A 27,549-nucleotide genomic window follows, 5' to 3' on the forward strand; every position below is an offset into this window, starting at 1 on the left:
CAGGTGTGCTGTGGCTTCCAGATGAGAAGCAGGCGTGACAGTGTAGTCACACAGCCACCTCCTGCCCAGGAAGGCAGACAGAGCTATTCACAGTGAGCGTGTGCGTGTGACAGAAACGCACACAGACACACACACACACGACCTCCATCAGGTCTCAGTCTGTGCAGGACTCCCAGTGCGGATGGGGACAGGCCTGTCCTCTGGAGGTGGCATCCCAGCAAGGAGAAGGGGACCGTAGAACCAGCGGGCCTTGCGCTGGGGCCCAGCCGCTCTGAAGGACCCCGGGGCCTTGTCTTCCCTGCTCTGGCCGCCGGGCCATGTTTCTGAAGGGCGCTGCCACCCTCTGCCCCTCCGTCCTCGGAGGCCTGTGTGACATGCCTGGTGCGGTCAGTGCAGCCTCAAGGAAAAGCCTGGGCACCTGGTGGTCTGGTTCCAAGACTCGTGTGTGGTCGGAGGCTGGAGCTTCGTCCTTGGCTGGGAGGTCTTCTGCAGTTAGGAAGTCGACATGTGAGTTCACATGTTCACCAGACAGATGCCTCCTGAACGTGTGGAGTCGCCCTCAGTCCTTTCCCGGGGACACAGCTCAGAGGACAGAGTTGGGAGAAGTCTGCGCGGGACATTCCGCCCCCGGTCCCCGGATGCAGTGGCACCAGGGAGTGCGTGAACTTATGTCCCCTCCTTTCCCTGGTCCACACCCACTCCGCCTCTGCACACCAGCCTCCACCAGTGCGCCGTCCTCAGGAAGGTCTTGGACTGGCCCTGCACGTGGCCACGGGACCCTTTCCAGGGCTTACACTCATTTTTCCCCTCGTGTAGAAGTCAGGAAACATCGGTGCAACACGCGTTGCTGTCTCATTAATGTTGCATTTCCTACACCATGAAATCTTCAAGGCCGGCGGAGTGGATTTAATGTTTCCGAACTCTGCTGTCCTCTCCCTCTGCTCTCCATGTCACGGAGGGACAGTGGCCGGGCCAGGGCCACAGCACGGAGCTGGGCTGCGCTCAGAGTGCCCGCCGGAAGCGGGGAGAGGCTCCAGCTGAGTGGGATTTCCCAGCCAGAAGAGATGTTTCGTGATGGCATTTAACCCTTGGTCTCGTCGGTATCCGTTTTCTTGTTGCTCTGTGACTTTCGGAACCTCTGTTTCCCTGCTGCCGTCTGAAGATGCCCGAACCCCCCAGAGTCCTCTGGCTCTGATTCTCGCACCCCAGGGCCCACGTTTCCCAGCCGCCCTGCAGGACTGGTGTCTGCTCCCTCCTCCCCCTGCTTCCCTCCCCAGCCCCCAGGAAGCTGCCTTGGGAAGGGGTCTCCGTGCTCTTGCTCACCACCATGGTGGGCTACGTGGGCCGCCTTCTCCTCCCCAGCCGGGGTGAGCCCACACCCCCTGCTCTGCCCCCACCTCTCCTCGCTCCATCCTCCTGTCCTGCACCCCTGCTGTCCAGATGCCATGGTCCTGCGTGTGCCCCCCGCTCCCCGCCGTCCCCCTCCCCCGCCCTGAGAGCGTTAGTCACACACCGGGCTTTCCTGGCTGGGGAGGCTGATGGTCCCCCCCCCGCCCCCCCGGGTCTGTTTTTCTCAGCCAGAAATTGCCTCCAGCTTTCAGAGCCCTCTCTCCATTCACCCCCTCAATGGGGTCACTTGGGGTGCCCAACAGGCAACGCCAACTCGACTGTTGGAACCCAAACCCTATTCAGACACCCCTCCACACCAGGATGCCGGGCCCCAGAGTGTCTGACCCTCTGGCCCCCCGCACCCTCCCCTGCAGTGAGCCACCCGGCAGTGTGCCAGCCTGTTCCCTTCTGCCCTTGTTCACGGCCTTGTTTTCAAACTCACAACTGCAGCGGGCACCCAGGCCTTTGGTGTCTCCTGTCTGGACTGGCGCAGTAGCTCACTGACCGATTGCGTGCCTCCCGTCCCCACCGCCCTACCTGTGCGGCATCGCAGAGGGTCTCTGTAGCATGTTCCAGTTCTGACCCCCTTGCACCTCACCTGTCGTGTTCACAGTGAAGCCCGGGCAGCACCTGCTCCTCCATCTCCCCCCCACCCCTCCCGAACTGTGTGTGCACGTCTGGGAATCCATCATCTGTTCCAACCTCCCGACTGTGTCGTGGTCCCTTTCCTGGGCTGAACCCATCCCCCCATTGCAACCCCATGTGGCAAATTCTTCTTCTTCCCGCCAGCAGGGAAGGTCCTGCTTCCTGAAGGCAGCCTCCTTGGCTCTCAAGTCCAAGGTCCACGCCGGCTCCCCACTGCTCCTGCCCTTCACATGTTCACGTGTTAGCTCGGGAGTCAGGGGGGCCAGAGGGAGGCTGTGGCTTGTTACTGGCATTGGTGTCACGTCACAACACGTTCCCTGACCTCAGCATCGAACCTGACCTTCCTTGCAGGAGAACGTGGTGCCTCATGCCTGTGAGCAGCCTGTGCCATCGTGCCCACGTTAGAGATGAGCAAACCCTGGCTCAGAGGGGACGTGTTTGGTCTGCTCCAAAGCCAGCAGAATCTGAAGTCAGACAGCGTCACACCAGAGCCCCGGCCTGCACTGTCCCTCCATGGGCACAAGCTGGCTGAAAATGTCCCTGAGTGACTGGGATCAGGTGGAGGGGCCTGTAAGGGACGAGCTGGCAGAGTGCAGGGGCCTGGGGGAGGCCGTGTGTGAGTGGAGGGAGCCCCGCCCCACGCCTCCCTGCAGTGAGTCCGGGGAGCTGCCGCTCGAGTCGGTCTTGGTGGAAAAGTAGTTCCCTTCAAGTTGCAAACTGCTAAAATTTGTAGGTGCACAACATGAGTGAAAACTCTGGCATGTGTCTGTGTTTCTGTACACACTGTGGGAAATACGTGTTCGTGTGTTTTATGTTTGTGCACCCACAGTAATTCTGTCTCACCCATAGAGGACACGGCACCTGTGTGTAGTGTGTTTTCTCCTATACACACGGCCTGCGCTTGTGTTTAGTTTATAAGTTAGGCACAGTAAGAGCGTAACAATGAGAATTGATAGTGAAATAGGATAATAACAACAACAAGACACTGTAACAGAAGTTATGTGAGTGCAGTCTCTCTCTCTCAGAATACCTCACTGTGCTGGACCTTCCGTGTGGAGATTCGAGGCAGAGGGGAGACCCACGTACCAGAGGGGGATGGAGCGAGATTTTGTGATGCCACTCAGAAGAGCATGCAGTTGAAAACCTGTGAACAGTACATTTCTAGAACTCTCCACGTACTGTTTTCGGACTGTGGTTGGCTACGGGTGTCTGAAGCCACAGAGAGCGCGGTGGTAGATCAGGGTGGGCTGCGGCGTGGCTGTGTTGTACGTGTATTTGCATCGATCCCCGTGCTCGTGTGTGCAGACGCATTACAGTAGAGGTGACTTCCCCACAGTGCAGCATCTGACCGTCTGCACATGTCCGCTGGCAGCACGTAAACGTAGTGTCCCTGAGAACAGCGTGTCACACTGGGGAAACCGACCCCCAGCAACCCCAGCCGCTGACCGGCAACCCCGTGTCCCCGCAGACTGCAGAGAGATCCTGCTGCCCATGATGACCGAGCAGCTCAAGTACCATCTGGAGAGGCAGGAGGACCTGGAGGCCTGCTGCCAGCTGCTCGGGAACGTCCTGGAGGTGCTGTACAGGAGGGACGTGGTGAGTAGGGCACGCGGGCTGCCCCGGGTGCGGCCTTGACTCCCGCCAGCCCCACCTGGGTGTGCATGCTCCGCGGTCACTCTAAAAGGAACGGCCTTGGTTGTGTGGGTTTTCCACTCTCTCCATCAGGGTGCACCCTCAGATTATTTTTATTTATGTGTGAGGTGTGCTGATTATATTACAGTGTTTATTCTTCCACATCAAATATATTTAAGTGCCTTTCCTATAACGTCTCAGCCAAATGCCTCCAAAGACTCAGATGTGAATTCTTAAAGTCCGGCAAAACCTTGCTGCTGAGAGCGGGCAATGAGCAAATGGAGGCTGTTCACCTGCTCTCTCTCTCTCTCAGTTCTTACTCTGTTAAAGTAACACATGCGTGTGGGTTTTTTCCCCAGTCACCAGTGTTTTTGTGAGTTTGGAGAAGAGCAGCGTTGTGCCTGCTCCACCAGGTTCCTCTCCTTGGGGGTAATTTTTTCCTGGGCTTTCTCGGCTTGTTTTTATTTTTGAAGCGATACTTCCTTTCGCAGTTCTGAATTCCACACTATTCCATTGACCGTTTCTTTAATCGGCAGTGAGTGCAAGCCCACGGGACAGTCAGACCCTGCACTCCCCTGCCCCAGCATGCCTCGATAGACGTCCGTGCGCCTGTGTGCACACGCGTGACAGCACTGGTTCTCCTGGTGTGTCTGCAGGGGTGGACAGGGCCCCGCTTCTCTCCAGGCACCGTGCAGACCGGCCGGATTTTCATGTCAGCAGGGCTGGCCCCTAGCCCATCCCGCCTGACCTCCGACATATTCCCAGTCAACACACACATTCACCTCTGCTACCCACGTGCCCCAGCCCTGGCTTGTCCTCTCAGTACCCTTGGAGACCAGTCTAAATTCGGCCCCAGCGGTGATGGCCACCCAGGGGCAGGGCCTTTGAGAGGCTTTGGAAGCCATCACCCAAAGGGCAGCCTCCAGTGGTTCCAGTCCAGGGCCCAGGTGCCCCTGTTTTCACAGGAGATAATTTGGCCGGAAAGGGCTTGTGTGGCCCGTCCTCACACCGCAGCTCTGGCCTGGCCTGGCCCTGTGTGGAAGTGACTTGTTGAAACACAGTCGGTCTCCTGGCACGTGCGGCACACGAGGAACTTCCCACTCACAGCCAGTCCTACGGCTCTGTGAGTTTCAGGTGGCTCGCAAACGTCCCACTCCGTGTGCTGGGTCCCCAAGTTGCTGGCATTGACCCGCAGCGCCCCCAGGGTGCCGCCTGCCCGCCTGCCCCCCTTACAAAGGGCCAGTGTCACCAGAAAACTAATTGGCGGGCTAATCGGGGCTCATAAACATTATGTTGTTTAAACAGATTTGCTTTCATTTTTAAGGTTTACTCGAATTCAATTACTATGATTATATAACAAATTATCATTAATGGACTCTAATTAGTAAAACGGCTTGAGTTTTCTTTGTGAGGGCTTTTGCCTTTGACAGCGACCATTTTTCATCTCCTGAGGGTTGCTCATCGATTCACTCTGTTCAGGGGACGTGGACTCCACGACAGCCACCGGGGCAGGCGGGGTGGCGGGCGTCCCGGGCGCCGGCTCTCACCCGTGTGTCCTCCCGCAGGGCCCGACGGCGCGGCACGTGCAGGTCATCATGGAGAAGCTCCTCCGGACCGTGAACCGGACCGTGATCTCCATGGGGCGCGACTCCGAACTCATCGTAAGTGCTCAGGGCCTGGCCGGGGCTCCGCTGTGGCCAAGAGCCTCTTTCCCAGGGACGCCGTTCTTACTTCCCCGCCGGACGTGCAGCCGGCCCTTCTCTGACTGTCTTTCGAAACTCAGCCTCCCCGTAGCGACGGGGCACTGTGCCTGTATTTACCTTTTAAAATGGGCTCATTTTCCACCATTTCAGAAGCAAGTATGGAGGTCGGCGGGTGAGCCAACCAACATTTTAGAGATGAGACGTTGGTTCTGCCGTTGTTACCGCTTACGTGTAGCAGAGGGTGTGTGCGTTCCTCGCAGTGTTCCTTCTTCTGGCTGTTCTTTCTCGTGTTTGCACTTAAATGCCGTGAATAAAGCTCTTCTAACCTTAACAACTAGTCAAGGTGCCCTAACTTAGCTATTTTGTTTCCACTCTAATGTATTGTAGATGTTTCTCCTACACGGATTGTTGAGGCAAGAAATGGCCTTTTTTAAGGAAATTTCTGAGACTAGCAAAACTTGTGTCGTGGTGCTTTCATCCCGAAGTTTACCACTTTTCTCCTCGCCCCCGTCATTCTCTAGTTTGACTTCTTTGGCAGGAGACGCACACGTAGGCCCACTTCATTTCTTCCTTTTCCGGTACCTGCTACTGTTTAATGAAGTTTCTTCGTTGGTATCTCGAATTCCTCACCAAAGAACAGAATGTGCCGCCAGTCGCTGCCAGCTGTCCAACTGGCACAGTCGTCCTCCTCGCGTGGCCTTAGCTGCCTCTGCACGTCCTCCACGTGGACAGAGCGAGGTGGCCCAGCTGCATCCCTCTGACCACGAAGCAGGGACGCAGTATTGCCCTTGGGACGGTGTCACATAGTGGAAGGAATGCCGTACGGCTTCGTGTCCCCCTTCGAAGACCCCTGTGGAGATGGGCTGAGTCGGCTGGGCTGCGGACGCACGATCGATGCCGCCCACGGGGCCACGGCAAGCGCATGGCGGGCTCCAAGGAGGGGCGGCAAGTGCCTGGGGGGAGGCACTCGAGCTGGGGAGGCGGCCCTGCCTCTAGTCAGGGCCTGTGTTCCCAGAGTCAGGGCCTGCCGGCCCGCAGTTCAACTGGGGGAGGTGGTGGGGGGAGCCCCCAAATGTTGGCACAGGTCCTTGGCATTGGGGAGATTGTAACCTGTGCTCACAGCTCAGTTGGTGGATGTCACGCAGGTGGCAGGGAGCATGGTATCTCCCAGACTGTGGCGTTTGGAGGTGTGTGGGGGTCTCTCACATCTCGGGCAGAAAGGTTACGGCGGCACAATGATGAGAGCTGCCCCTCACCGAGTGCTCCTGTATGTGCTGGCCGCTGTGCGTGTGCCTTGTGTGTGTGCCGGAGACCCACGGGAGGCCTCCCAGGTGGTTCACCTCCATTGTGCCTGTGCCACCACAGAAAATGCCCCGCAGGGACGAGACAGTGCTCTGCCTCCCATAGCCCCCCGGCAGCTCTGGTGTGCAGCCCGGTTTGGTGCCGCACCGGCCATGCTGTCCCTTACAAAGGGCAGAGGCCGCAGACGTGGACCTCAGTGGGACTCCAGGGTTTCTGAGAAGACCCTGGGACGCGCCCAGGCTGACATCCCCAGTAGGAGAGCGGCCACCCAGGGTCCAGGATGGGAAGCACCTCTTCAGGGTCACTGGCAGTCCCTCCATGGGCTAGAGCCTGGGACGGCCGCAGGTGGGATGGTCAGACCAGGAGCTGGGTGCCTAGTGCCTGAGGGCTTAGAGACAGGTGTGTGGTTCGAGGGACCCTTAGGGGATCCTTGGGGACGGTCCTGGCACTTCCTGAGGAGGGTTATGACAGTGAGGACCCACACCGGTCCCACCCAGTGGTGCCTCCCTCCTGCTGAGTAGTGGGCCCCGACCCAGGCGAGCGGCCGCGTCCGGGCCCGTTTTCCACAGTGCCCACCTCCTGCAGCAGCAGTCTCAGGAGCAGGGGGTGGATCTGGGCCCCAGTTCTGACCCTGAGCCGACACCTCCCGACTCCAGCACCACCAGCATCTGTCCCCGGAGTCTGGAGTCTCCATTTGTCAAAGCAACTAGGCTGTCCTGGGAGAAATCTCAAAAAACAGCTCTGAATAAGCCCTAATTGCTGAATGAGCAATGCCAGCCTCAAGATGTTTTCAGGTCGGGCATGCGCCACTGAAAATTAGAACTGCTAAGAAGGACCTTCCAGTCCCCACACATCCCTCCGTGGTGGCCACAGAGTGGTAAGATGCTCTCTTGCAGGCTGGGCTCGACCTTGTGCCCGACCTTGAGCTCGTTTGTGGGTTTAGGCCCCAGCTGCTCCGTGCACGTAGGTTAGAGAGAGACATGGGGCTGGAGGAGGGAGAAGTGTCCCTGAGGAGGGGACAGCAAACTTGACCAACGGGCTTCTGGAGTGGAAAAAGCCCAGGATATGGTGCACAGGCCTGTCGGGGGGGGGGGTGGCGCTGACACCCCACATGTCACCAAGGTCTCCATCCCAATGTGCTCATCACTCCATTGTGCGTCAGTGGAAGGGAAGTGGCATCACTGCGAATCAGCTCCCGGAGCCTAAGTTACCTCTGAAAACACCCGCACAAACGACGGTGGTGAAAACGTTCCCTTGATGACTGACTCTGCGATGTCGGCAGCAGTCACCCCAGAACCGCGGCCTCTTCCCCCCAGGGGCTGGTGGTGGGCAAGGCCGTCCAGGTCTGGCAGGTCCCCTTCTCCGCATGTTTGGGACAGAGAAGCTGGGGCTCCCAACGTGAGCCTTCGGTGAATCGGGGTGGGGGAGTTCTACTTTCCCCACCACGCGGGGGCCGTGCGCCCTCGTCTCGGGGAGTTTCCTTTCAAGGCTGTGTCCGAGCTGGGCGACCGGCACGCATCTCGTGCTTGGGAGAAAAACGGGCCTCGGTCCTGAGGATCACATGAGTATTTTGCAACAAATGAAACTCCCTCGGCAGGTGCAGGAATGGGGTGGGGAGCAGAGGGGCCAGGCGGGCATCTTGCCTCACAGTGAGGGTGCCGTTCCCTCCTCCGTCCAGGGCAGTCGGACCCCTGGAATCAGCAGTGAGGGGCTCCCGTTTGTGTTGTCTGACGTCAGAGTTTATTTTTCTCTTCCCATGTGAAAAGGTCCCCGGGCCCCAGGGGGGCAGCTCTCTCAGCCCTTGGGTGAGTTTGGAGCAGGCAGTCGTGGTGGGTTAGGTGGCCTTGTCTGTGGGCAGGTGGCCTGAGCCACAGGTAGGTGGGTGCTTGCGTCCCCACGTCCCGGCCCCGGTCCCGCCTGGGTGACTTGGCTGGAACAAGTGCTTGTCTGTAGGGTGCATTTGAGAGCCCAGGAAATGGGTGGCACAGGAATAGTCCTTCTGTGGTACTTAGCTGCTGCTTTCAAATGATCAGATTTACCTTCTGTTAATGGGTCATTTAAAAATGTAATTGAGTGAGAAGGACTTTTAAAGATTTTTCTGTGGCCTGGTTACACCCCAGAAGACTTGAAATTACCAATTCACTGAAAGGAAAATGGGGGCCTCTCGAGGGAGACATTTCTGCAGAAAAATTCTGAGAAGCAGGCTGGGGGGTGGGAGACTTCCCGCCAGGGTCCCCACTTGTCTCATGACCTCCTGACCTCCCAACCCCCTCGGCTCAAGTGACTGGAGGTCTCTTTCTACTCCGAGCACCACCCGCTAGGGGCACAGGTGGGGTGGGTTTCCTCATGACCGCAGCGTCATGGGTGGGGAAGACACCGTCCGTGAGAATCCAGCTCCGTCTTTGAACCTGGCTGACTCACACAGAGCCACGGCTTCCTCACTGGGGACAGCGTGGTAAGAAATGGCCTCTCGGCGAACAGAGCCCTCTTCCTGAGACTCGTCACCCAATATTTTCACGAAGATGTTGTCTCCGCACAGGACCACTCATTGTACAATGTTTATTCTGATAGAGTCCCTGGAGCAATGTGCTTTGAGAAAAAAAGTGCTATTAATATTATTTGCAAAAGAACTCGGGGCCTTATAAAGGTTTCCAACGGACAGCGTCTGGGTTTTCTGCGCACGTGCCATCCGCAGTATCCCTGGCGGCAGGCCCGGTAATAAATCTACTTAGAGAACATGTGGCTTTCGGGAAACCGCCTCACCCGGGTGCACCTGTCAGCTGCGGTGCCTGCAAACTCACTTTTATTTGCTGTGCGTGCAGCAGTTTTCCCTGCCTTCCTCACGGGCCTGTGGCCCCAGCGTTCTTTTCGGGGAAGGTCACTCCCTGAAATTACTGCAGAGGAAATAAACACCGCCACGTCGCTGCCCGAGTGAGACAGGCTGCAGCTCTCGCACATTCCTACCGGCCACGAGGGCGCCCTGCACCCACCCCTGCACCCTGCCGGGGCACCTTCACGGGCCCCTCCCTGCTGGGACACGCGCTTCGAGCCAGGGCACGGTCAGTCAGCGCTGACCCACAAATTGGGATGGTGTGTCTGAGCCCGATGGCGCTTCCTCGCAGTAAAGGAGCCTGAGGCACCCGGGATGCGGGGTTTGTCTGGGTCAGGGGAGGCAGTCCCTGCGCAAAGTCGCTCTGCCGTCTGTAGGCCATGCTGCTCCCCAAAGCCGCCTGGCTCCGTGAGCAAGTCGGTTTCACTTGCTGGTGAACCTGCTCCAGAAAACTCGGCCCCCAGTGGGGGCTGGGCCAGGAGCCGAGCTGCCTCCCACGGGGCAGGGAGAATGAGGCCCCAGCCTTGTATCCTTCTGGTTCATGCTGCCTCTAGGAGAGGTAACAAGCGAGCTACCCCGCGTGGAGGGGTGTGCTCTGAGCTGCGGCCCAGGGCCTTGTGTCTCCTTGTGCCGGGCCAGAGGCAGCTCCCCAAGGAGGGCGGCATGGGAGGCAGGGCCCTTGTTCCTGCCCCAGATTGGGGGCAGCCTGACCCTGGCCTGGTCACTCCACACCTCAGGTCTCCATGGCGACGGATGCCTCAGCACCCTGGCAGGATGTGCGGGAAACTCCTGCCAACTTCCTGGGCTCTTTCAGAGGTCGTAGGGCCCTCCCACCCTTGCTCCCTCCTGCTCCTGCTCTGTGGAGCTCGGGGAGGGTCTGAGGTCACAGGAGCAGGGCACAGGTCCCCACTGCTCCTCAAGGCTGGTGGCACACTGTCGGAGTGATGGAGGCCCCACTGTGGCTCAGCGTCCTTTGTACTGTGCAGTGGCTGGGGAGAGACAGCCTCTGCAGCAGCAGCAGGAGGCTGTGGCTCGTGGGTGGTCACAGAATGGGACCCTGGCTGCTGTCGGGGGCACACTGGGTCCTGCACCCCATTCCACACCTGAGCCACACTCATCCCAGTCTCCTCCCCAAGGAGCGGCCAGCGCGGTGGGAGCCTTGTCTCAGCCGCCAGTGGCCCCTCATCCTTGCAAGTAGACCCTGGTCTCACAGTGACTAGGAGAGGGGGTCCGGGTCTCCCCTGTCCTGGGCTCCCAGGCAGAACTCTTCCTGGGAAAGGGCTCAGCACCAGGCTGGTCTCTACGTGAGAGGTGGGCTGCTCAGCCAAGCTGAGGTGCGGGTGTCCCAGCAGGGGAGGGAAGAGGAAGGGAAGAGGTGGCAGGTCCCCTGGGGCTGGGACCTCATGGGTGGGTGCTTCGAGAGAAGCTGTTTCTGTGGGGCCACAGACACCCGGGGTTCGGTTGTCTGTCTGAGGTTCCTCACAAACTGGGTGTCAATTAGTCAGTCACTGACCCTCCTGTGGGCCTGTGTGGTGGGTACCCTGTGTCATCCCCCAAAAGCCACCCCATCCTCCTGGTGGCTGAAGCCCAGCCCAGGGTGTGTGGTCTGGTGAGCCCAGTCCCAGGCAGAGTTGGGCCCCACCCCGTGCTCAGTGTGGCCCCCCAGTGGCTTGTGCCCCCGCCTTGGGGTGGTCTTATCTCCCGGAGCCTCGGCGAAGCGCCCCCCAGCCCCACCGCCCGGCCCCTGCTGTCACGCTTCTCTCGGGCCACTTCCCTTCGCCCGAGTCCCCGGGGCCGTGGACGCAGTTCAACAGCCACACGAAAGGGAGCTTTCATTTTTTTATTTAAAAGTTAATAAAGAACTTAGTGACAAGTATAGTAACTTAATCTCTATAGGTGACGCCATGGGTACATGTACATATGAGGGACACTGTACTTTTTACCTTGGTTTCTGTATCAGCGTTGGTACCGACATCTTTCTAAGATGAGAACCATCACCTGTGAGTGACACGTTGCCATTAAACTGTGAAACAGCTTTGAAATAGTTCCTGTTCTGAAGACAGTTCTTTAAAAATGGGAATGAGTCTATCTGCAGTCTCCGCTTTGGACTCTGAAAAATTTATGTATTTCTGTCTAGACTGCGTTCATACAGGGACGTTGTTTTGTTTACTAGGATGTCCCCTCGTGTAGGCAGATTTATAGAACTAATTAGAAAGCTGCTTATACCCTTACTTCAATTTTCACGGAGAGAGTTGGGAATTCTTAAAACACAAGGAGCNTCACCTGTGAGTGACATGTTGCCATTAAACTGTGAAACAGCTTTGAAATAGTTCCTGTTCTGAAGACAGTTCTTTAAAAATGGGAATGAGTCTATCTGCAGTCTCTGCTTTGGACTCTGAAAAATTTATGTGTTTCTGTCTAGACTGCGTTCATACAGGGACGTTGTTTTGTTTACTAGGATGTCCCCTCGTGTAGGCAGATTTATAGAACTAATTAGAAAGCTGCTTATACCCTTACTTCAATTTTCACGGAGAGAGTTGGGAATTCTTAAAACACAAGGAGCGACGACTTGTCGCAAACATTTTTGTATAACTTTTAGTTAAAAAACAGTAGAAAATACACGAAATGCGGTTTTTTAAATTTCATGTCAGCACGAACAATGGCACTTCCTCCGTGAGACGGGCTCGTGGTGTTCATCCTTCTCTGCACGGAATGATTTCTCGACGCTTCGTACAGTGCTCAAGGACTCGCATCCTTGCCGCAAAAGGTGTGCAGGTTTCTCTTGGTGAAAGCGTACATCTGCGGGGTAGCTTGACTAACCCCTAGTGAATGGTGACACGAGAGAGTCTTCTCATCTATTCCAAGTTCGGACCCGATGGCTGATCGCCACCAGGTCCTTGTAGAATCAAAACCCTCGGAACTACAGCAGATGGACTTCAGCCGCTCCCGCCTGACCCACGGAAGCGGGGGTCCCTCTGAGGGGCGCCACGCTGGCCTCTGCTCCGTCACACGTGTGTGTCGGTGCTACATTAGATGGGAGACTCTGGACAGAAACGTGGAGACTAGGTTTTCTCCTGTGTTCACTCACGGACTATTCAAAATTTAAGTCGTACCGAAAAAAAAAAAAAAGGCAAAATGAGGTCCCTACTTCCTGTTGCGAAGAGCAACAATTGATAGACAAAGTTCATTCATAGGTCAGAGGGGTTTGGTTTCTATAAAAAGATACTTGCTGCAAAGGAATGAGTGAAAAAATAAAGGAACTAAAATTTATATTGTAATGTGTAATCAAAAGAGAACGCAAGTGTCACTGTTTGTTTAAAAAAATACCTAAAAACATTTGATTCACAGCTTCCCCTAGCACTCCATGAGGACAGCCCCCCAGTCGGCCCACTGCGGTGGCCCCAAGAGTGACAGTGGCAGCTAAGCTGGACACACTGTTTCTCTTGGAGGTGGTCGGGTCTCCCTGGTTGTCAGAAAGCTCAACACAGTGTGCAAAACACCTCCCTGCGTTCGGGGGAATGACCGAGGTTTCCTCGGTTGGCCCACAGAGAAATAAATCCCTGTGACCGGTTGGTGACTGTGTTATCCCTTGTGTATCTCTCTGTGTGTTTTGGAATTCTCACCAGAACGTATCATTTGGCCTTTGGGTATCAAAAGATTAAAAATGAGATCTAAGAAAGCTGAGTGTCCGATAGCTCTGACCCTGTCAACTTGCGGTGATTGAAGGCATGTCCTGACTTTGGGGGACTGCTGGCTGCTGGCCACCGGGAAAGAGAGCAGTAGACATGTGGCAGGTCTGAGATGCGGAGGGCGCTCGGTCGGAGGTGTCGGCGTGACGCTGAGGTGGGGTCGCTTGGGATAGCGTTAGGGCACAGGAGGGCAGATACACACAGAGGCGTGGTGTAGAGAGTAGGCGTGGTCTCCGACCACTTGAAAAAATTGTGCTTTCTCCGGAACTTGATGTGCTGCAGACTGCACTTGCCCCCTGCTCGTTTGCAAAACGAAATGTAAAAATGAAGTCCTTTGCAAACATAAGGCTTGCGTTTTCTTCTCATTGTTTTTTTAAAAAAAATAAAGGCTTGAAAATAACCACGGGCTTTCAGCTGTGTGCAGGGTGACGGTCGGCCGTGGTGCAGGTTGGTGACTAGGATTCGCCCGTCTGGGGTGCGGGCAGGGTGTTTCCGGGTCCTCTTTGACTACGTGAAACTCCATTTCGGATTTGACGTCCGCTTCCCCCGCACACTGCACGGGACAGCTGGCGAGTTGCAGCCCCGCACCGCTTCTGGTGACGGTTGGCGGGCGCAAAGGCCTTTTCGGTAGCAGGGGAGACCCGGGGGCACCCGAGGCAGCCCCCGTTCGTCCCCTTGCTTCTGTTCTTTTGAGGAAAGGGCGGACTTGTCCCCAGTGGGTGTAACAGACAGCCTCGGAGGGCAAGCCCCGTGAGTATTAAAGGAACCAGAGTTTCCATCGCCCGTGCTTTTTGGATTCCGTTTTGGATTTTTGCTTGGGAGTCGAGGAGGCAGTCTCCTGCGAGTAAGGCGAGGGTGCAACCTGAGTTTCCTCCAGCGCGGGAAGCTCCCTCAGGACGGGCCGCAGTTTATCTTCTTGCTGCTTGAAGTCCAGCTCCACACTAGGAAGGAAGGAGAGGGATGGGTTAGTGCTCGGCCCTTCATGTGTGAAGGTCCCCTTTGGTGACAGAGTTTGGGCCACCTCCCTCCAGGGCCAGCGGCCATTCCTGTTGTGTATGCTGTAATTCTGTGGCTCCATGGTAAGGCACCGGCTAGGGTGCATTTTAGACCCGTGTCCCGGAGAATGACACTTGCCCCTTGTGACACATGGGGGTCAAGGGTACCGATCCCTCTCGTAGTTGAAAATCTGAGTATGACTTTTGACTCCCCCAAACCTCAACTCCTTACTCATAGCCTGCGGTTGACCGGAAGCCTCACTGATAACACAGTCCCTGAACACCCATTTCGGGTGCCTTGTGGCTTCCATGCTCGTGAGCTAAAGAGAAGGAAATGGTATTAAAAAAATTGTAAGGAAGAGACAATAACTTTGTGTATTTCTTGAAAAAGAAAAAGAACCCTGGTAAGTTCAGACCTGTGTTGTTCAGGGTCAACTGTATTTCAGACAGGTTTATTGTCTTGGAAAGATAACTTAGTTGCTTTCACTTTGAACCTCTGAAGGTTCATCGTTGCACCGGTTGGTGTCCAAGTATATGCAGCTGTGCACGGTGACGTGTTGGTCGGCAATGGGCTGCATCTGCGGCGGTGGTCCGCTGGACAGTGGTGAACATTCCCACAGCCTAGTGATGTCCTAGCCATCGTCACGTCCGGGTGCCACACACTTCTCGCGTGTGTGTGGTGATGATGGGCTGAACAACCTCCCAGGCCTGGCCCATCAAATTAAAAAAGTGCACCACCCACAGTTAAGTACTGTCCATGGTGCCTGGTAATGGTGATGAACAAACGTGTCACTGGCTTGGGAGGTCCCACGCCATTCCTTCCGCGCTGTTTTGGAGGGCGCTCTCTCTCCTGACGAAGAAAGCGCTTCCCGTGAAGTGGCAGCATGTTGCGCCGGCAGCAGCCTCACCTGCCTCGTGTTTGCCCGTCTCCTGCTGCGGTCTTTCCTTGGTGCTGGGTTTCATCCCATGGTGTTTGGTGTGGAGCGTGCCGTCGAGGCTCAGAGCCTGGGACCAACAGGCGGGACTGCTTGGCCTTGGTGGGTGGTGGGCGGGGCCACTGGGGCTCATCCACTGTGCACTGTGATGTCCGCACCACGGCCCTGGGGCCCATCGACTCGCTCCCCAGACCGCATCCCCGTCATGAAGTGCTGTGTGATGGTGACACGTTGAACTGAGGCCCATCGACTCGCTCCCCAGACCGCATCCCCGTCACGAAGTGCTGTGTGATGGTGACACGTTGAACTGAAAAATGCGGCACCCGAGTCAGCCTCCAGCTTGTCCACAGACCGCACGTGGCATTGACACTGAGGAGGTCTCCGGAAGTCTCGGCGTCTGGGAGTCACCTTTCTCGTGCCAGGTGTGTGAAAGCTCCATCTCTGCGAAACTTTTCACAAGATCACAGAAGTCCCGGTTTCCTCCCCAGACAGTCTGGACAGGAAAGGGGCTCCATGACGGTCTATCTGTAAAGCCCGGCCCGCCCGACACAGGGGTGCCGCTGCAGCCCCCCGTGATAGGGACAGCAGGGCGTGCTCCCCAAGTTGGCTCCTCGGAGCATGTTCCTCAGTCGCTGCCAAGGGAAGCTCTTCAGGCAGGAGCGTGGTGTTTCCTGGAAGTGACCCGGACTTGTCATTACGTCGCTGAGGCCCATGTACACATGCATGACCATGGAAGTGACCCGGACTTGTCATTATGTCGCTGAGGCCCGTGTGCACACACATGACCATGCGTGAGGACCTCTGACATTGCTTTGGAACAATAGGATTGAAGACGTTATTCCAAGTATGTGCTGTATTTTATGAAATTTCTCTGAAGAAGGTCACTTGCCTGGAGTCTTCCCTTCTCTTCTTGGCTGTGAAAGGTCCACTGTTGACTTCCCAACTGTCACCAACTTTTAACATTCCCCTTGGCTTGGGGAAGGGACCCCAAGTCCAGTGTCATTTTTCTGGGATGATCAGGTGTCCATGAGCCTGGCATCTCTTCTGCCCGCGTCCTCGGCGCCCTGCACTTGAATCTGATGCCGCATCACGCCAGGCTTCCCAACAGTTCTGTTCTGTGCCCCTTCCGTGTCCGGTCTGGATGCCAGGCTAAATGTCAGATTCACTAAAGGTTCAGTGCCAATGATAATACACGAGCTCATAACATTTTCTATCTAGGGAACCATAAACCATTTATAAACATGAAATCCTATTGATTTAGAGGACCATTAATCCTAGACAAATTTTGACATTTTGGAAAGACGGAACAGCCAAGCTGTATTATCTGGAGTTCTAAAAACAAGTTCAAGACCCATCTAATGGACCATTTTATGGTTTATACCCACAGTTCCATTTTTCTTATTGTCAAAGACTATAATATTATGGAAGAAATTAATGCTGTCAAGAAGTTTATGGCCAGTTGCCCTCTGCTCCCAAAACAAGGATTAGTATCTCCCCTCCTTCCCAGTGGGTCGCCTCCAAGTCACGCTGCAGGTCAAGGGCAGTGGCAGCAAACCTTGGGAACTCACGTCACGCTTGTCTAGGACATGTGAGGAGGGAGGCGCGGTGCCTCCAGGAACAGCTGTGGGCAGTGCCAACCTCAGGACCCGCTGCATCTGTGAGCACACCCCTCATCTCTGTCAGCTGGGGCTGTGGAGAGGCAGGTTCCCTCTCTTCCCCTTGACCTCGGGGGCAGAACGGGCTCAGAGGAGTCCCTCACCCTGTTAGGGCTCAGTTTCCTTCACTTCAGGGGATCTCATCATCACTGCCCTGACTGCCTCACTGAGTTAGCTGAGGATCTCCCCTCCACCCCCACTGAAAGTCGCTGGGAAAGTTTTCTAAGCTGTTAGATAGAATTCAGACATTATTTTATCCGTATTATTAGTCAGCCATCAGTTTTGTGATGGGAAGAAGGGCTAACAGTGATCAAGATGATACCAATAAAAGGATCCTTCCACTTGGACATTTGACAAGAAAAACAAGCCCCTAGCCATGGGTCCTGTGAGACGCTGCATCCAATGTGTTATGTTGGGGACCACAGTGGTTTTGTTAGGGTGCCTGGTGAATATTGAGAGTGCGCCCCGCAGACCACAGCCCCTGCCAGAGTCCCGGAGAGGGTGTGAGCTCGATATCGGATCGGAGGGCGGGTGCCGGCACTTCCTAGGCCAACACCACAGGCTGCGTACCTGTCATTATTGACTTTCCATTAGCAAGTGCATCTGGAATACTGTCCTTAACCGATTTATCACACTGGGAACCACATAATCACAGGGAAATCTAATCTGGGCTCTTGTTAACAGAAGGATGGCCTCGACTCGACCTGTTGAGTTGATTTCTGCTTGCGCTCCTCCCTGAGGTGGTGGAGAGGCTGCAGCCCGGAGGAGTGGGGGTCTTCAAGGAGGGGAGTGTGTGGGGCGAACACCTGGTGGGAAGTGCCTGCCGCCGGTCGAGAAGCGACCCTGTGCCGGGCGCCCCCTGCCCTCTGTAACTTGCCCATTCTGGGATGAGGCGTGTGCGCTGGCTGGCACGCTGTGCACACTGCACCTGGCCCTCAGGTGGGGACAGATTCTGCTCTGTGTTCCGCCGGGCGGCTTTTCTCATGGGGGCAAGAACATACGTAGTCACCGGGTTGCATGCAGAGCAGATGGCTGGCCAGAGAGGGCGATGTCCAAAGGTTGAGAGTGTGGCCCCCTCTGGCTGACACAGAGCTGAGGTCCCCTCAGTCTTGGCAGCCAAATGGCCGGGAGAGAGCAGGTACGGTCCTGCTCAGAGCAGAGGAATTGACGTGGATAAAAGCCACTGGGGACCTCGCCCTGTGCACCCCTCCGCCGCGTTGCACAAAGTAGGTGGTTAGTCCAGATGGGACCTGGGGGGGCTGTCTGGCTGAGAGGAGACCCACTCCGGGTTTTACCACTGATCTCCGATTGACCCCGGGCTTGGGGACAGGCCGCCTGCACACTGCCTGGTTGACAGTGTGGCCGCCCCTGCTGAAGATGTCACTGCTGTCTTCATGGCTGTGACTCTGTCCCCTGCGGGGGCACCCGTGCTGGCTCGTGGAAGGTCTGGCTGGCCACTCCTCGCCCCTGTGTCCCCAGGAGCACTTCGCTTCCTTGTTGTCTGGCCACCTTCCGAATGATCCTTCACTGTCCAGTGCTCCTCTCATCCCTCCTTCTCGGCACGCACCACGAGCGATTCCATGTTTTTTCACCTCCCTGCCCTGAAACGCAGGCACTTTAACCAGGGACGGCGCTGCCTGTGCCGGAGCTCCGATGGCAGGGCCTGACTCACGGCCAAGGGCTCTGTAAAGTGGACGGAAGCCACAGCACCACCTCCCCCGCCTGGCGAGGTTGAGTCAGAAAGACAAGCCCTGTTGACAGTCTCTGCCCATAGTGCTTTCCTGGGTAGGAGAGGGACCAAGATCACTTACAAGAGTGACACACGTATTAATAAGCACATCGTACGCCACAGTCCTCGTGGGTCACAAGGAGTACACATTGTCATTAGAAGCAGTCACTCACTACTACATGTCACCTGCTAGTTCACTGCCGTCCCTGGCCTCAGCTAAGAGCACGCGGCTTCTCGCCTTTGGTCAGGAAGTGCATTGTGGGAGCTTCCTACTGGATAAGCAAAGGTTGGGATATGACCCCCTGGTAATTATTTGTTAGGGCCCCGAGGCCAGCTGCGTGCCGGCCTTGATGAAGCAGAGGGGAGGCGCTGTGGGTTGTCTTCCCGAAGGGAACAGTCCCTGAGGGTCTTCTAAGTAATGGTAGGGATTCTGACATTTCACGGGGACGTTTTAAATTCTGGTCAGGATCTGACTGATTAATCCGAATCAGCAGTTCTCTTATCCTTTACATCTTGCTTCCGTTCCCTTCTGAATTGGGAGGCTAGCACTTGCCATTCTCATAGAAATGTCAAATTTGAATCCAGGCCATTCTGCTGGGGTCTTTCTTTATTACAAAGTAACCGCTTCAGTGAAGGGGGACGATGCCTGTGTTCCTGGTGTGTCTCGTTGTCCCTCTCTCTGATCCTGAGTCTGAACAAGGTGACTCCCAGGTAGCCTGAGTCACCAGACTTGTCCAACCAGGCAGTTGGTACCTTGCCTTTCGGAATTGTTCTGAGACAATCGCAGTTTGGGCAGGAAGTGTGGATGGCACCCAAGGAGGCTGTGCTAGGGACATCTGACACTCCTGTGTCCTTTAGGGTATTGTCATGCCGACCTGGTCCCGCATCAAGGCCTTCCCAGCTGGTCTGGCGCAGAGGCAAAGGGGAGAAATGCAGCCATTGGGGAGAAATGTGTCTTGGGGAGAAATGCAGCCATGTCAACCACCCCAAAATTCCCAGATACAGAGCATGGCACTTTTGAGGCTCGGGGTCCCAGCGGACGAGGCGGCAGGGAGGTCACTGCACTGCACAGGCACAGCTGCCCATCCCTCCATGAATGGACCCACCGCCGTGGGTGTGGAGGCCGTTTGCATGAGGAACCACTTGCACCCGCCCGTGCTTCCGGCTCCCGGGCATGTTCTGGGGACATGCTCAGACCTGTTCTTTCCACGACCATGAATCAGAGGTGGTGTCAGATTCACGGAGGTGTCAGAGAGGAGGCGCCTGCCCAATCAGTAGGGAACCCTGGGTGCCATCCTGCACGCCTCAGGACTTTCACGGGCACCCCGCCAAAGGCGGGGGGAGAGGGGTTCAGCCCTGTTCCCAGGCGCCAGGGTCTGCGTGCAGCCCAGGTAGGCTCATGTCTCCAGCCCTCGGTCTGTGGAACAGGCAGCCCTTCTCCCTGAAAGTGCTTGGGACTCTTTGTCTTCTGGGTGTTTCCTCCGAGTCCTGCGTCTTTCCACAACAGGCTTATGTCTCACAGGGCAATAATGTGGCACCACACACTCGAAGGTGCCCATCTGTTCCGGGACTGCACTGACTGAGCCCCAGGCAGCCGGGCCTTGCCCGCGGCCCCCTTCGCGTCTCCCTGGGCCCGGTGCTTCTGGGCACACAGCGGGTTTCCGCGCTGCTCAGAGAGGGCAGCTGGGTTCCCCTCTCTGGTGAGACACAGCGAGCAGATGCACCGCAGGCCAGCCCCGTGCGGGGACCTCCCGGCTCTCTGCAGCTGGCGGACAGGGCGGGCCAATGGAAACACGTGCCAGTGGCAGCGTCGGGGACCCTGTGTGTCCTCCCCGTCTCTGGGACAGCCGCAGTCCTTCGGCATGTTACAGTGCCTTGTTTTGAAACGCCTTCAACCAATTTCAACCCTAAGGTGCTCCGGGCATCCTGTGGGAGAGACCCAGTGGAGATGGTGGAGCAGGGACTCCCAGGGGTGTTCCCGGAGCCCTGCGCAGGCCCCCTGCAGGGCCCTGACCTTGAGCTCCACGCACCCCTTCTGGTGGGACCCTCTGTCTGCAGAGCTGTGTGCAGGGGTTCAAGGGCGACTTGTTTGCAAGTTTGCTTGATGAGCAGAGATGGGCTCCGATCCAAAAGCCTTTGAGAGGGGTCACTCTGGCTCCCTTGGGTCTGTCTGGGTGAGAAGTGGCTCCCACCTGCACTGCCACAGTGTCGCCTGAACCAGTGGTCCTCCTGTTCGGGGACAAGGGAGTGCTGAGTGCTGTCCCACCGGAGAGACCTGTGTTCTTCCTGAGGCATTCGGCATTTGGAGGTCTGGTCAGAGTTGACCCCGTGCTGAGGCATTACCTGGCTGAATTCCCACATGCTCCCCTTCCGGTTGGGCCAAAGGGAACACGTGACCTGGTGCTGTGTGGGGACAGGTGCCCACCCTCCGGGCAGACCCAGGTAGCCGAGAGTTCACCTCCCCCTCTGACATCCTCAGTGCGTGGGGTTCACACAGCATGATGCCAGTCCCCTCCACCGACACGCGGCACTAAGCACCCTGCCCTGTGCCAGGTGGCACAGCCAAGGCCACACAAGGCCTGTCTGCAAACGGGCATCCCTGTGTTTCATCCCTGCCACCAACAGGATGCTGTGTTCGGGGCACTTTATGCCATTGTACTCGACGTCGAAGTGGTGTGATGGATTCGAATGTGACATAAGCCAGCGTGATACAACGGGGGCTTGAGAGGCTGACTTCGCGAGTTAGGTGCTTTGGGATGAGTTGGGGGCCCCAAAATGTGGAGTGTGGGGAACACAGGTGCAGAGCAGCGTGGGGAAGGGTTTTGCAGTCAGATCGCATCACAAGCCCTGGTTTCCAGGGCAGAGGGAAGGGGGCGTGGCTTGTGGCTTGTGACCGACAACTTGGGACTCTCGGGGCGGGGCAAAGGGGGGGGGCAGCCTTCACAGAGGGGGCCTGGGCTTCACCTCAGACAGTGACTGTAACTTTAAGTCAGGTAAACGTAAGATCTCGGTTTATGGTTCGGAGGGAAATACTGCACTTCGGGTTATGGTTTCCAGTGTGTCGGTTTATTGGCCGGAGCGAGCTTTCACACCTCTCGCCACCAGCAGAAACCAGCAAAACTCCTGCCCGACACCTGCAGCCAGTGTGAGGGGGGACTGTTAACTTTCTAACTGACACGGGCCATGGTCAAGCTCCTGACCCAGTTTTCTATGATCTCCAACGTAAAGGGCCAGGAGCCCTGGGGGCAGAGTCTGACGAGCTGTCTGGGCAGCCGAAGTGGTCGTAACACTGGGCCTGCAGGAGGGGCCCAGACCCCTAGTTCTCCCCCAGTCCCACCTGTCCTGGGAGGCAGGGCTCCCTTAGCGGGCTGCCAGCAGGTGTGTGTCCCCTTTCAGGTCCTGCAGGTCCCTGCCACCAGATTGACAGGCCCACGGCCACACCTGAGACCGTCTCTCTGAGTTGTCCTGCCTTGCCCGCTTTGCGGGAGGGATCCTGAGGGATCTCGGTGCTCATTTCCTCTACCTGGCAAATCTTGGCTCACTTCTGGTAGTTCCTGGGGTGTTGGCCACTCGCCGTCCTTTTGGAACAGTGGGCCAGTGGCCCATGGGGGGGTTCACGCGGCAGGCTAGTTGGGGCACTTCTGGGTGGTAACCACTGGTGGGTAGCTCTCGAAAAAGACAACTTCCTGTCCTTCCCAGGTGTGTGAAATCACTTTCAGTACCACCTATAGTCTGAGTGACTTCTCCATTTAAATTACTTCAGTTACATTGGCGAGCGTCCTGATACAAGCCTTTCTGACCACCGGCAGGATGTTCCGTGGGCGCATGCTCGTCCAGCTCGCTCTGAACCTTTGCCCGGAATCTCAGCTCACTCCCTCCCGGCTGCCTCCCGAGACCGGGCAGGCCTCAGCCCCCAGGGTCCCAAAGCCAGGCGGGGGGGACAGACGTCCGGTGACTCGCCTTCTTCACCCATTTCTTTCCATTAGTAAGAGGGGTGACTGTGTGTCGGTGACATTCCTTCAGTCGCGATGCAAGGTCCCTCCCACAAGAGGAACACAGTGAAAAAGCCCTGCTCACCAGGCTTCGCCAATAAACTTCTCTCTCTAAAGAGAATTTGTAATGGGTTCTTTCTTTAAATTTTTCATTATTTATTCATTTATTTTTTAAATAGCAGCTTATTTTTTATTGCATTTTCATTATGTTTAGCCCCCACATGTCTCCTCCCGGCCCCCACATCACCACCCTGAGGTCTGTGTCCACGAGTCCTTTACCCACTTTGCGGGATCCCTCTACCTGCTAACTGCCCCCCGCCCCCCATAGCTGTCATCTGCTCTCCATCTGTGAGTCTGTCTCTGTTCGGCTTGTTAGTTCAGTTTGTTCATTAGATTTCACGCACGCGTGGTACCAAGTGGCATTTGTCTTTCTCTGACCGGCTTCTTTCACGTAGCACAGTGTTCTCCAGGTCCATCCACTCTGTTGCAAAGGGTAAACTTTTTTCTTTCTTACGGCCGAGCAGTATCGCATTGTGTGAGTGTCCCACCGTTGTTCATCCACCCCTCCACTGATGGACGCTGGGCTGCTCCCACGTCTTGGTGGCTGTGAGTAGCGATGCAGTGACACAGGGGGGTTATGTTCTTTCGAATCAGTGTTTCGGATTCCTTTGGAGAATTCCCAGAAGTGGGACTGCTGGGTCGAAAGGCAGACCTCTCCTTTCAGGGATCGTTTCTGTAGTTTGTCCTTGGTTCCTGACACAGCAATTTGCTCAGGTGCCGGCTTTTCCCGCCTCTTTGTGACGAGGGGAGAACCAAGCCCGGGGGGCGGGTACTGCCGGGAACCCCGAGCTGCACACCAGCACTCTCGCCAGACCTTTGCTGGGGGCCGGCTCCAGCCAGGCGGCGTCCGCAGCCCCCGAGCTGCCGGCCCTGCTGACACCGTGGACCCGACGCCCGATGCGGAGGCTGCCCTGTGCATTACAGATCTTAGTCGTGCCCCTGGCCTCTCCCTCCAGGACGCCAGAAGCCCAGACCCCGTTGAGACAGCTGAAACCGTCTCCCTGCAGACCTTGCCCAATGTCCCCCAGGAGGCAGACTCTCCCTCTGTGGACAGCGCCCTTCGGAAGGGACGGCAGGGAGACACTGGTGCCCCCGTCTCTCCTGTGCTTTCTTCTCCGGCTTGCCCGCGAGGTTGCCAGGCGATCCAGCACTGTGCTGGGACACCCCGCCCCCTCAGGTGCAAGGGGGTCCGAGGTTCTGGGGGTTCCAGCCTTTTGCTGAATTTAAGACATTCGCTCCCTGTCTCCACCTTTTTCATAGAAGACAGACATTGGAGATCTTTTCAGGAGGCGCCTTTGTGGGCATATGGGAGTTCTTCACACGTTTTCAGGCGTATAACTATCCAGCCAGAAGTGGTTTCAATAATTGGACAAATCAACGAAACTTGTTCTTCAGGCTTCATTTTAAAAAGTGAACTAAATCTTAACATGTCTTATTTCTCTGGAAATTACATTTCCAGAAACAAACAACCAAACAAAAACGCGTCACCTCCGAAGGCCATGACCAGGTCTGGAAACCCTGCATTTTTGCAGGGTTTTGCCTGGTGAAGTGTCGGCTGTACTTGGCGACGTGAGGAGTCCGAACGAGCTTCACGTGTAGGCACGGAGACCAGCTCTTGGGGCTCCAGATGGGGTTCTGCCCCCGAAGACACACGCACCAGGGTCCTCGTGAGCTCCCAGGAAGCACCGCCCTGACGTGGGAGCAGTCTGGGTCACCCCCGGCGCTCCTGGCCCCCCCTCACCACCTGGGGGGGCTGCTGGCCGCTGATTCCCAGGGAGCAGGCCATCGGCTCCCCCCGGCCTCCGAGACCATAAAGACCCGTGTGCCACACAGCGAGGTGAAGCTCGGCCCCGACCCGCCAGTACAACCCTGGAGCTGAGCACTCGGGGGGTGGGGGTGGGGGCTGAGACGGGGGTCTAGGAGCCCCCTTTGCTGTCTGTCATCTGCAGCCATCCCGCCCGGCCCTGGAGGCCCTGGCCTGTGCAACACACACCACTTGCCACCGGAAACGAGAAAGCGGGAAGAGGAGACGTTGACGTACCTATAGATTATACATGCACTGTTCCTGCATGTGTCACAATTAGCTGTGTCTTGCCCAGTCCGATACGAAAGCCTACAAGATAAGAACAGGAGAGCATTACACGTGGTGGCTGCGGCCTCGGGCCCGTGCAGAGCGGACCTCACGCCCTCGCGTCCCCAGGGCCAGTGCTCGTCACAGGGGTGGGAATGCTGGCCAGGGGTGCCCCGGTCTGCCCCCCCTCTGTGCTTGTACCCCCAGTACGTCAGCTACAGCTCAGACGATATTTAAATTAAATTTGGAATGTGGATACAGGCCTGGGATGAAGTCAGTATCTGGTTTTGTGATCAGCAGAGGGTGGGGGATGTTCCTGAGCATCTTTACGTTTATGGTGCTTGACGGAGACTTGGAGGGAAGGCCACACCGGCTCTGTGGGCTCGAGCACGGGCTCTGCCTCACTGCTTCCGGGCCTCCTAGGAGGAGGGGTCTGCAAGCTGCCGCCCACAGGTCCAACCCCTCCCGTGGCCTGGTTTCGCCCAGCGAACTAAGGATGGGGTTTATGTTTTGAAATGGCTGGTAAAAATCAAAAGAATAGTAATATTTGGAGCACATGAAAATTAATGAAAATCAGGTTTCAGTGTCTGTATGTGAAATGTTAAGATAATAAAAATTAGGTAAACCTTTTCTGTGAGACACTATTCTTGGTTTGCAAATCCTGGACCGTTCTCTCTGGCACTGCGGAGTGTAGCCCTGGGGCCGGTGGGTGCTGTCCCGCTGCTCCAGGCTCCGAGGAGGCCCTTGGGGGCCTGGGTGGGGGGTGCTGCTGGCTGTCCTCTTGCTACAAAAACTTACAGGTCTTTATTGGGAGTATATTGTGAAAGGTTTGTAAACTTAAGGGTGGTGACCAGGGTTTTCCTGGCCAGGCCTTGACTATCTCTCAGCATGTTACCCCGAGAAGCTAGTATGGGGGTACATTCACAGAGCTGCTCCTAACCACATAGGCTGGCCTTTCCTTTCTGACATGTTTTGCCAAGCCAGTGTGTTTCTTCTGAATGCTAGTTGCTCAGCTCCCAGGGACAGACGTGATGACCAGGATCGGTTCAATGTGTGGCGGAAGAGCGTGCCTCTGGGTTGGCTCATTCACACTGTGGGGGCAGAGCCCCATTTACGGGGTCGCTCTGCAGGGTGACGGTGCCCACGGACAGCTCCCTACCAGCACAGACCCTCAGCGTTCCCTCGCCCTCCCTGTGCGTCACGGGCTCTGGATTGAAAGTAGCTGCTGTTTTCCTCATTGCAGTGTGTGTTACATAAACGTTGGACAGAGGATTTTCTGCTCTGTGCCTCACTGCTCCGGTGAGCTTTGCACACTGGGGCTGGACCCTCGAGTGCGGGGCCTCTCATTTATTCATCAAGTGGCCGTGTTCTGCCTCAGGTGGCCTGTCATTACCAGTGGTCCATCCTAGTTGGGCCAGAGTTGCAGTGTGGTGACCTCTGTGCTGACCTTCATTCACCGTCACTTGCCTTTGGGGGCACCTCTGGGACCTTCCCTTGGCCTTTTCGTCTCCCCCCGACTTTGTCGGGGGAGGGCCCTGGGGGGGCCCATGGGTCACCCCCCTTCACAGCAAGCCCCGGGGTCCATCTCTCCCAACCCTCCCACCCGACTCCTGACGTGTGGCACCGACACCAGCATTCCTTTTGCGGTGACATTGACCTTCCGCGGGCCCCAAGGTCTCCTGCACAGTCTCCCCAGTGCCTCCTCCGCGCAGCTCACTCTCCCAGAGCCAGGCCCTAGCTCGCTGCTGACCAAGGTCACGCTGCGCAGTGAAACGAACACAGTGCCGGAGCCCGTGTCCGAGCAGTGACACGAGGGGTGTGACTGTGTGGCCACACCGCTCAGTCGGGCTGCAGGTGAGGGACTGCCCCACAGCTGCGTGCCCGCCCCCTGCCAGGGAGGGGACACGTGACAGTTGTCTCGCGGGGACAACTCCAAACCTCAGGCTTTCAAAAGGAAATGGGCAAAATCGGGGGAGGGGTCACTTCTTAACTCCCGCTCTGAGGGCACAAGACACTCCCTGTCCTAGACCTTGGGACACACGTCCGTCGAGCCTTATCAGCCCCAACACCCCTTTCTTGTCTGTGTTGTTGGGTTGACTGCTTCCTTCATTCTGCCGGGGGCGGGGCGGGTACCCAAAACAGTCAGTTCCGGTCTCCTGTTCTGAGACCCCGGGTCTCTGCCTCCACGCACTTTGAGACTGGCGTTCTGCTCTAGTGTGACGGCCGCGTGGGGCCATCAACCCCACGGTGCCCGGCCGAGGCTTCTGGCACCAGACACGCACAGGACCCTCTTCCAGGACCTGGGGGGTCTCCCACTGGAGACTGCTCGACCAAAGACTTCCTGAAAAGACTCTGTTCTTCTCTCCTCACAAAAAGCAAGTCATTCGTAAGTGCTTACAGGCATTGGGCATTATTCTGGCTGCCAAGGAGACGTTTTTGGACAAAGGGGAGCCAGCATCCTCACGAAGCTTACACTGGAGTGGGAGACAGAGACCAGCAGCCTGTTGACGCATGGGTGGGTGGGCAGAGCGATGGGGGGTTGGTGTTTGATGGCGGCACATGTCAGGGAAGGGTTGCGAAGGCGGGTCGCTGGAAATAAGCCCTGATGGTAGTGAAGAAGCAGTGAGTTGTCCGGTGACCCAGAGCCGAGGGTGGCCCGTGGAAGGAGCCCCCTGCATTGGAGGACGTGCGAGGGGGCCTGTGTGGCTGGAGCGGATGGAGCGGATGGCAGGGGATGGTGTGCAGACGAGGCCCTACAGGAAGCCCCTGGGGCGTCCCTCAAGACGTCAAGGACCACTCGGGAGGTTTTCCCACCGATGCTTGAAAGAATGGCGAGGAGCGCCCTTCTCTTCCTGGCCCCTCTCAGCCCGGCACCACCCCTTCCACGCCCCTTCTCACTTGTTGTATTTCCAACCCCGCCTC

The 27,549-nt window shown here is 56.8% G+C and overlaps 2 protein-coding genes across 4 annotated transcripts in view; one reads left to right on the forward strand and one right to left on the reverse strand.

The window, feature by feature from the left end:
- Positions 1-27,549, forward strand: part of DOCK1 (dedicator of cytokinesis 1) — a 377,799-nt gene that overhangs the window by 143,169 nt on the left and 207,081 nt on the right. For both annotated transcript variants that reach the window (XM_037051192.1, XM_037051193.1), the window contains exons 26-27: positions 3,503-3,630; positions 5,232-5,327. In XM_037051192.1, the coding sequence (XP_036907087.1) occupies positions 3,503-3,630; positions 5,232-5,327 (224 nt within the window). The remainder of the gene's footprint in view (positions 1-3,502; positions 3,631-5,231; positions 5,328-27,549) is intronic.
- Positions 12,618-27,549, reverse strand: part of INSYN2A (inhibitory synaptic factor 2A) — a 50,436-nt gene continuing 35,504 nt past the window's right edge. For both annotated transcript variants that reach the window (XM_037051195.1, XM_037051194.1), the window contains 2 exons: positions 24,598-24,669; positions 12,618-14,131 (listed from right to left, as the gene is read on the reverse strand). In XM_037051195.1, coding sequence (XP_036907090.1) covers positions 13,948-14,131; positions 24,598-24,669 — 256 coding nt within the window. In that variant the 3' untranslated portion in view covers positions 12,618-13,947. The remainder of the gene's footprint in view (positions 14,132-24,597; positions 24,670-27,549) is intronic.

This window comes from Sturnira hondurensis, unplaced genomic scaffold, assembly GCF_014824575.4.
Source record: "Sturnira hondurensis isolate 20B ecotype Veracruz unplaced genomic scaffold, ASM1482457v3 Scaffold0007208, whole genome shotgun sequence".
In the NCBI taxonomy this organism is placed as follows: Eukaryota; Metazoa; Chordata; class Mammalia; order Chiroptera; family Phyllostomidae; genus Sturnira; species Sturnira hondurensis.